At 38.3% G+C, this 10,392-nt stretch overlaps 1 protein-coding gene across 4 annotated transcripts in view; it reads right to left on the minus strand.

The window, feature by feature from the left end:
- FBXO16 (F-box protein 16) overlaps nucleotides 1–10,392 on the minus strand; it is a 56,538-nt gene that overhangs the window by 5,991 nt on the left and 40,155 nt on the right. For 3 of the 4 annotated variants that reach the window (XM_019636225.1, XM_019636227.1, XM_019636224.1), the window contains one exon: nucleotides 4,855–4,957. In XM_019636225.1, coding sequence (XP_019491770.1) covers nucleotides 4,855–4,957 — 103 coding nt within the window. Of the gene's footprint in view, nucleotides 1–7; nucleotides 486–4,854; nucleotides 4,958–10,392 lie in introns of those variants that run through there. The other variant, XM_019636226.1, reaches the window with a different exon arrangement.

Genomic DNA, 10,392 nt, shown 5'->3' on the forward strand with positions numbered 1-10,392 from the left:
GTTTACTGACTGCTTACTTGGAGTGAGGCATGGTGCTAAGTACTTTACAGTCACCTCCCAACCCTCTGAAGTTCGCGCTGGGTTTAACTCCATTTTACAGATGAGACACAGAGCCCTCAAGATGTTAATAACTTGGCCAAACTCACTGAACTACTAAAATTGTGGTTATCAGGCAGTGAACCTGGGCTGTTTAAGTCCCAAACCTGTGCTCTTGGTCAGCGAAGAGAAAAATCAGATGGTATTAAATGGGGAGGAACACAAACACATATTGTACTTAATATATTCCTGGCATTTACCTGACAATAATCCTGCAAGGGAGGTATCGTTATTCCCATTTTACAGATGAAGAAATAGAGGCTCAGAGAGGTTAAGTAACTTACCCAAAGCCACACCGTTTAGTAAAAAACCCAGGCCTCTCTGACTGTAAAGCCCGTATTCTTTCTTCTTCCTTCCCAATGGAATTCTCAGGGATTTCACTGGTTGATCTGAATAATTAAAATTCCCTCCTGTAAATGTTTTTAGTTCTGCACATCCAAACTAAGCAAACACAATAAAACAAACACCTAGGGAGATCATCAGAATTGAAAGTCTATTAAAGATTGCCTGTGAGGAGATCACTGCCTAAACTTTGTTTTGTAAATTCTTCTGCTTTAATTAGTTATATTTTCTGAAGTTCAAAGAAAGAGATGAGAGACAGAAACCAGTTTTTATTGGCTTATAGTTAGGATTCATTCATATAATGGGTTCTTTTGGTTACTCTGTGTAAAGTCACCCGTAGTCATAGCCGTGTCCCTCAGGGATCAGGAGAGAGGGCAGTGACTATAGTAGGAAGCTGTGGACTTTAGTCTGGAATGGACCTGGAAGATATTGGAATCCAAACTCTCATTTTCTACATGCGAAAATGAAAACTCAAAGAGGTCGAGTGACTGCTAAGTTAACGGTAGAGCTGAGGCTAGAAACCTGATTCTTTTTTTTTAAAACTTTTATAATAATTAAAGTTATTGGGGTGACAATTGTTACTAAAGTTACACAGGTTTCAGGTGTACAATTCTGTAATACATCATCTATATATCACATTGTGTGTTCAACACCCAGAATCAGTTCTCCTTCCATCACTGTATAGCTTTCCTGATTCTTAAACCATTGTTCTTTCCATGACAGGAACCAGAATCACTTTGGAGTATATGCCTTTTCCCTTCCCTTTTGACCCAGAGAGGGGGAAAAAAGAGTGAGAAAGGTTAAAGAAGATCTTAAGTAATCAGGACACTAAGAATCAAGTGATCCAGGAGAGAGGCGCAGAGGGTAACTGCAGAGGCAGGAGGTAGCAGGGCACAGGAACAGATAAGCTCTTATCTAAAGCAATTAGAGCAAGCAGGCAATTAAAGGCTTTTGTTACTTGTACTACAGTGAATGCTCTGAAACAGTCAGCTTTTTGAAATCTGTGCCCAAATCAGAACCTAGAAAGTGAGGACCTCTAACCTCCAAGCAAAAGTTCAGTTTGAGACAAAAGGTTATTTGTTGTTATACTTAGCTTGGTAGGAAAAAAAGAAGAAGAAGAAAAAAACAAACAAACGTGAAACAAGATGTCAGCCGAGGTCCTCTGAGTCCAGTTCCAGCGTCTGGGAAGTCCAAAGCCCACCTCCTGGGTTTTTGTGAATTGACCCAAGGGGCTTTCATTTTTTTTTTGAACTTCTAGACTTCTGAGATCTTGTTTCCATGTGTAAATTGAGTAGAATTTACTATAGAGATGGAAGGTGGGGTTTACTTCCCACCAATAGCAAATAAATTTGATCGGATGGATGGTATTAATTACTATCTAACACATTCTTGGCTTCTTTCCCTACCTCATCTCATCTTTTCTCCACTGGCGGGCTTCTCTCTCTTCTTCCCTCCCACCCTACCCCTCCTGTCCTCTTCCCCTTTCCTTGCAGGAGCAGAAACAACAAGCCTTCCCTTCCTCTCACCTGGAGGTGTCCCTCAGCATCAAGCCCTCCAGGGACGTGTCATCTCTCTCTACAGGCGCATCACTGGCTTCCCCCACCCTGGAGACAGTTTCCTTCCTCCTCACCCTTCCCAAAGAGGAATTGTGGGGCCAGCTGTTAAGATTTTTTTTTTTAAGTTTTTTTTTCACGTCTTTACACAAGATGGAAAAATCTCTGGAGTTTAATTAAAACGGTACTTGGTTGTACTGTGGTGTTCACATTTTTAAATTGCTTTGTTCTGTATGGAATTTTATTATAATAACTCATAGTATGGGCATTTCTTGATAGTCATATAGTTCTAATAGACAATCTTCAAAATTGTCAAGCATTAATGATCAGATCTAGGCTTTATCTTCCATCTATGAGTCACACCGAAAGGTGGTTTAAATGAAGCAGCTGTAATGAGGCAGCACTAGAATTGAAAGCCTAGGAGGAAATCGGGTACCCTTTTAAGGGGTGGGTTCTGAAAACTCAAACCTATTAAGTAATAGACAACATCCAAGCTCACAGCAATACATGGGGATTTGAAACTGTTTCCCTAAGAATGTTTCTCTAAGTAGAGAGAACTCTCTTATCTGCAGGCTCTAAGTCATGACAGGAAAAATGTGCAGATGGTTCCTGATAGCCACAGCCCTGGGGGATGGCCTAAGGACTATTCTCTGTACTTTTATGCTCCTGTGCGTTTTTTCTCTTGCATCCCTTCCATTCACAAAGCTTTAACTTCTCCAAGTGTCACATATCCCCTTTTCTGCTTGGGTGTGGGGGGAAGGAATCCTGAAGTGTTCAGTTCTCAGGCACCTCCTGGATGGCTTTGGGGTCTGTACCTCTCATCCTTGCCTTTGTAATGTGTTCCCCTAAGCTCCACCTGCTCCCCGGTTTCTCTAGTTCATCCTGAAATCTTCCTAGATAAACCTGTCTAAATGATGCGAGAACTTTCCATCAGATGAATACATAATTTTCCCATCACAGTCGTTGTGTGACCTCGGCTATGTCCCTACCATACTGTACAACTACAAGCTGTCGAGAGTTCTGTTTACTCCCTACTCTCCGTATGTCCCCTAATTGAGTTTCCTCAATACCCTTTTCCTCTTCTCCCAGGCCCCACATCCAGTGTTTCTTCATTTTCTCAACCATCTTGCATCACTTAGGAGGTTGCTTATTTCTAGGAGGTATACGGCCTACAGTGAGTGCCAGCTGCCACCTTGTGGAGAGGAGGCCTTAGCCACACACACACACACACACACACACACACACACACACACACACACACACACACACACACACACCCTGTGGCCCAAACAGCCCGTTATCAGAGGCGTCATCACCGAATCAAAGATCACTGCAAACTTTTGGAGGGCTTAGTTATGCCTCGTGCTCCTTAGCAAAACCACTAAACAGAAATAGTGATTATAATTAGTATATTTACATAAACAATACAAATAAACCCCTACAATCACGCGCTTCATTTATTAATAGCTTAACAGTTTTCTATCGTCATTTTATTTACCCTGGTTTCCCTTTCAGCTTTAATTAGCACAAATTTTTAAGTGTTTAATTGATAACAAATATTTTAACTTCGGCAAGCCCTGCTAGTATGTGACAGATGCTTAATGTCAAAAGCCCGTGGTGAAGGCTTCTGTTTAGCCTTTGATGGTTGTTTTTTCAAGCTGGAGAAATGTTTGTCTATGCTGATAATTGGTAAGCATACCTCACCATCAACTTTTATCATCTTCCAAGTCCCTGTTCTCCTCCCTGGATTTCTCTTCTATTCCTGGCCTAGGAAGGGCAGGGAAACCAGGCGAGAAGCATGCCTGAATGGCCTACGTGATAAGCCTCATAAAGTTATTTTTCTCAATTAATGGTTTTCACTGACAATTTTACTACTCGGTTTTAAGCTTCTCCATTCCCTTGGGCATTTGTACATCTGTCTGTGATAAGCCTCATCCAGTCCAACAAAATTGGCCCCTCAGAATACAAACTGCCCTATTTTAAAAAGCTCATCTCTTTCTCTCTCTCTTTTAAAAATATAACACTTGAAAATACATTTAAACATAAAGTAATAGGGCTTTAAAGCAGAGCTATAAAAGTGATTTATTCAGGAGTACATCCTTATTCTTCTCCCAATTGACATCCGTTTTATATTAATTTTCCTTGAGTATGTATCCTCAGCTTTTTGCTAAATCTTTACTACAAATATGAACTTTTTTATTCCACCCTTATTCCCTTCTACTTAGCTGCAAAGACTCTCATATGGGCTGAAAGGGATCCATTGGGGGTACAGAGCCACAATTTGGAAAACTCTGCTATGAAATGATAATGCTCCCTAGTCACAATTACTGACTTTATTAGGTAGTCAATTAGCTATTTTTTCATTAGGGAGAGAAAAGTCCTTAATTCACTTTTTTTCAAGTTCCTTGAAATGCACTTTTAGAATCATGCTCCATTGGTAGCAGGAAAGCATACCTTTTTCTTAGGTCAGTGGAACCTTTGCTCTAAAGATAAGTCATTTCTGTAGAGAAATTTCTATAGCTCCCCTCTCCCCACCCCTGAGGACTCCTAGCAGAGAAACAAACCAAATGATAATAATGTTCACTTTAAATTGTATAGTTTTCAAAGCAGATTCATACACAACAGTTCATCTAGTTTCTCTTTTTTTTTAAACAGATGAGAAAACAGAGGCTCAGTGAGATTAAATAAAAGGCGCCTTTGAGGTCACACAGCTTGTCAGTCAGTGTCAGAGGCTGGGATTTAAACCACCACTTGATGATTCTGATTAAAAAAAAAACAACAAATTCCATTTTGCAAATAGGATTAGAGACCCAACGATTTTCATTAACTTTATGGTGGGGCGTCTTTTGTAAGCAATACTCACCAGTGACTGTGCTTTTCTTAGCTTACATCTGTCTTGCAATTTATTTTTCTTATCATGGGATTGTTGGCTGGAACCTGGGATCATTTCCTGTCTTTTCCTTCTTCTGTAAATTGGAAGGCATTGGAAAAATGACAAATAATCATTTAAAAAATTTGTCGATTTGATGTTGTTGTTCCTGTGATTTAAAAGATTGTCTTCACTCAACTGGAAACAAGCCAAAACGTCTATCAATAGAGAACTGGCTGAATAAACTCTGGCACATCCACACAATGGAGTATTATAAATTGTAAAAAAAGAAGGCAGAATATTTCTATATACAACTGTGGAGTGATCTCCAGGATATATTGTTATATGAAAAAAAGAAAAGTGGATAAAGTAGTGTGTATTGTATGCTACTATTTATTTAAAAACTGTGTGTGTGAGTATGTGTGTGTGTGTTTCCTTGTGTTTTTTCAAATGGAAAGACTACAACATCACATTTTGAAAAATGATTACCTATGAATAGGATTCTCCTGTGATCCAGTCAGGAACAAGGAACAGTAGGGAGGGGTAGGCACAGTATATTCTCCAAATATACCTTTTTTTTTATATTGGACTTTGGAACCATCTCCATTTTTCTCAAAATTATAAAATAAGACAAAGGAATAAAATCCCTAAAATCTAAAAACAAAATGAAACAAATGATCTTGTCTGTCAAGTTGGTGGCATCAACATACACAGAAGAATTACTTCATGGGACTTTAACATGGTGACTATTCTCAGTAGAATATATCCTAAGGATAAAAACGCAGGCAAAGGGATCTTAAACTGTTTTCAGTAGTCCTATTGTTTATTTTAATATTAGTATTTGTTTTCTAAAAATATATGTATTAGGATAAAGTAGGGATCAGCAAACTACCGCCAAGAGGCCAACAGCCGTCTGATGCCTGTTTTTATAAATAAAGTTTTATTGGAACGTAGTCACGCTTATCTTTTGTGCATTGTCTATGGCTATTTTCAGGCTACAATGGCAGTGTTAAGCAGTTGTAACAGAGATATGTCCTGTAAAGCATAATGTATTTGCTGTCTGGCCCTTTCCAGAAAAATTCACCTAAAATAATGGATTTAGGCAATGATTATCAATGGCCACTAATATTACAAAAAGAGAGACAACCAGATATTATGTGCCAGATATTATGGGAGCACAGGATCATTATATACTTAAGCCTCTAGATCTTCCCACCAGTATGGCCAAGTACAGGAGACAGGGAAACATGTTACCTGCATGTTGGGAGTACAATCAGCAAAATTCAGAAGGTGAGAAGCTCTATAGGATAAATGACCTAATTTCTATCACAACAAATTGCAAGAGAAAGAAAGGAAAGAAAGGAGGGAAGGTGGGAAGGAAGGAACATATGGATAAAAAAATAAAAAGACTTAAGTGACACAGGGACCAAATGCAATATGTAGACCTTATTTGGAACCTGACTAAAAACACTTCAAAAATATCAACCACTTATGAGATATCCAAAGAAACCTGGAAACCAACTTGACACTTGATTGATTATATTAAAGAATCATTCATTGATTTAGATGACATTTAGTATCAAGTTATGATTTTTAGACAGAATCTATCTTTTAAGGATATGCACTGAAATATGTATGAATGAAATAATATGATGCTTGGATTTGCTTCAGGGGTAATGTAGGGGAAGGGCAGAGTGGGTGAGGAATAAATGAGACCAGATGGGTCCGGAGTTGAAACCTGTCAATGATGGATGATGGTTACAAGGGGTTTTATTCTCTCTACTTTTGTATATATTTCAATTTCCATTATAAAAAAATTTATTTTAAAAGATCAGCTTTGCCCAAATATTTCTTGTTGCTTAACTTTCAACAACTTCCCTCAACTTTTAATTAAGAAATTTCAAATACACAGAATAGTTGAAAGAATAGTACAGTGATTACTCATATATTGTCCCACTAGATTTAACAATTGATAATATTTTGCTATTTTTGCTTTATCTGTTGTATCTATAGATATATACATACATAATACCATATATAACATCATGTATATACATAATACTGTATATATGTGTGTATATATATATATATACGTATATATGTATATGTATATGCCACACTGTAGTAAAGTAAATTGCAGATACTTCACCCCTAGATACTGTAGCACTCATCTCCTAAGATAAAGACATTTGCCTACCTAACCACACTAGTATGATCATACCCTAGGAAATGAAGAGAAATTTAAAAAAATCATTTAATACTCAGTTCATATAAAATTTCTGCAATTATCCTAAGAATGCCTATTATAGTTTTTCTTTTTTGAACCAAAATCCCATCTAGATTCAAACTGCATTTACTTGTTATGTCTCTTATGTTCTAGAATATTTTCCCCATCTCTTTTTTCCACACACCCCCCCCCCCCATAACATTGACTTTTTAAAGAGACCACACATCAATCTATTTGGGTAATGTAGCACATGCACTTGAAAAAAAATGTGTCCGTGAATTGTCTTTTTCTTTAGATCTGTCAATTTTGCCTTATGTACTTTGAAGCTTTGAAATGAGATAATATACATTTGTAACAATTATGTCTTTCTGTTTAGTTGATCCTGTGTCATCATGAAATGTCCTTCTTTATCTTTGGTAACACTCTTTGTCTTGATGTCTATTTTGCATGATATTCATGGTCATTCTGGCATCTTACGCTTACGTTTTGCATGGTACATCTTATTTTATCACTTGATTTTTAAACCTATCTGTGTTATTATATTTAAGGTGAGTCTCTTGTAAAAAGCATATAGTTGGTTCTGGCCTTCTTACGTATTCTGATTATCTTTGCCTTTTAATTATGTTGTTTAATAAAACTATTGCTTTTCGCAAAGGGTATTTGAGTCTCAGAAAACTCAGGAGATTAGGAGTTTATTTTGTTAATGTACCGTTCACATGCCTGAGTATCTAAGTTTGCCTCTCTCTCATTTACCAATCTAGTCCAGACTAAGGGCCACATTCAAACTCTTAAATACTATCTTCAGGGATACATTTGATCAATACATACTCAATACATTAACAGTCGTTCAAAATTCAAGAGTTCAAAAGGATATACAATGAAAAATTTCCTATCCATCCTCGTCTCCAGCTTACAAATCTCCTCCTTGAAGGCAAATGATAGTATCAGTTTCTTGTATATATTCCAGAGATATTTTATGTACATATAAATATAAATATATTTTTTTCTTTCACCTCTACCCATTCTAATGTAAATAGTACCTATTGTAAACTCTGTTTTGTACCTTGTTCCCTCCCCCACTACTTTCTAAATTATCAGCAAACTAATTGGACTTTTTCTGATATAAATAGATGAATTTAAAGTTCACGAATCAAAGGCTACACTTTTTTCAAAATCAAATATTTAATGAATACTGTAATGCTAGTCAGTGGTGTGTAAAGATGAGTACAGCATGGTCTGTGACCTCAAAGAGCTCAACTTTTGCTGAATGAGGGATACCACTCTCATCTCATCTCACCTCCAAAGGGACCCCAGTGGTCCTGAAAACACCCATGTAATCTGAATGTCCCAAGTCATCAAGGCTTCTGGGATTACCCTTTGCTTTATTAGCCAAATAACATACTTTTAGGAATCATCCCACCAAAACTTATTTGCAATGGTTCAGGCTCTGTGATAAGCATGTCACATAGATTAATCCTCACAGTGACCCTATGACTTAGGTATTACTATGACTGCCATTTTACAGATGTGGAAACAGGCACAGAGAGGTTAAGTGGCTTCCCAGGGTCACACAGTGAGAAGTGTGGGAGTCTGGAATTGAATACAAGCAGCATGGCTCCAGAGCCTGTACACTGTCACTATCTCATGCTGCCTTGAGGTTGATGTATTCTAAAAACATAGCAGATGTATATTAAAACATTCTCAAATATCTCAAAATTTGTTTTAATTTCTCATTTATCGTGCGTGTATGTTAATAAATGGATACATATGTATACACAGATATAGATGTATATTTTCTTACTTTCCTTTCTTTCTATACTCTTATGGATGGCATACTATATATACTCTTTTGTAATTTGCTTTTCTCAATTAACGATGTACCCTGGAAATCACTCCTTATCAGTTCATAGAGATCTTCCTCATTCATTTTTTTTTTAATTAATTAATTTATTTTTTTTAGCTGAGCCATCCTGCCACCTGTTGGCAGCTCAGCGGCTGCTCAGCTCGGGCTGACTCGAACTGCTGTTGCTCAGAGCTCAAACTCTTGAGCGAGCTCTTAACCAACTGAGCCACTCAGCCGGCCCTTTCCTCATTCATTTTTATAGTTGCCTAGTACTGCGTGTGACTGGACCACACACAGTTAATTCAACAAACACTCTCTTATATATGAGCATTTAAGTTATTTCCAATATTTTAAAATCATAAACAATGCAACCATAAATATCCTTGTGCAGATGTACTTTTGGTATTTTCAACATTGATTACTCGAAGTGGGATTGCTGGGTTGAAATGTAAATACATATGATTTTTGCTGGGTGTCGTCAAATTTCTCTTCATAAGGTCTGTGCCAGTGTATATTCCCACTAACAATGTGTGAGGGGTACCTGTTGGCCCACAGCCTGACTGACAGAATATATTGTCAAACTAAAGTTTTTGTCAATCAGGTAGTTGGAAAATTGTATCTCTTGTAACTCTGTGTAAAAAACAACAATAAAAAAATAAACCAGGGCCGGCCGAGTGGTGTGTTGGTGAAGAGCTGGCTTGGGACGCCAGCTCTGAGCAGCAGGACCCCGGTTCGGATCCCACATGGGGGCCAGTGACAATGCCCTCTACAGCTAAGATGGTGAACGACAGCTCCATTTGGAGCTGGGCTGCTGCGAGGCGATGGCGTAGGCTGCAGCCCCTGCTGCAGTGGGCTGCCATAAGCTACTGTGTGTGGCTGGCAGTCAGTGTAAGCGGCCGTCCAGAGGCTGGCGGCTGATCTGCCTCACCCAGGAAGAGCACAATGATAATACCAACATGGGCCAGTAAAGCAACGTCCTCCACAACTAGACTGAAGAACAAAACGACAGCAACTTGTCTATTCCCCTTCCCCCGATTCCCCAGCGCTGTTCCCCTCCCCCAATTCCCCAATAAAAATAAATAAATAAAATAAGTAAATAAAAAATAAACCAGAAATGAATGAAATGTGTTAATGGGATTGAGATGGAAAAGATGACAGGGTGGGTATGGAGTAGAAGTGATGGGGTGGGGGGGGTACTTCTCTGAATATAAGTTTTGTACACACTTTTTGTATACCTTTACATAGTTTTAACTTTAGAACCATGTAACATACCCATATAGAATATGGGGATATTAAAAATACCCTCAGACTAAAGGTAAAAAGAACCATAAATAAAAACTGAATTCCAGGGCCGGCCGAGTGGCGCAATGGTTAAGAACTCGCTTGGGATGCCAGAGGGCCCCGGTTCGGATCCCACATATGAGGGCCAGTGACGCTGCCCTCCACAGCTAAGATGCTGAAC

The sequence above is a fragment of the Hipposideros armiger genome, unplaced genomic scaffold (genome assembly GCF_001890085.2).
Source record: "Hipposideros armiger isolate ML-2016 unplaced genomic scaffold, ASM189008v1 scaffold_27, whole genome shotgun sequence".
NCBI classification, from domain to species: domain Eukaryota; kingdom Metazoa; phylum Chordata; class Mammalia; order Chiroptera; family Hipposideridae; genus Hipposideros; species Hipposideros armiger.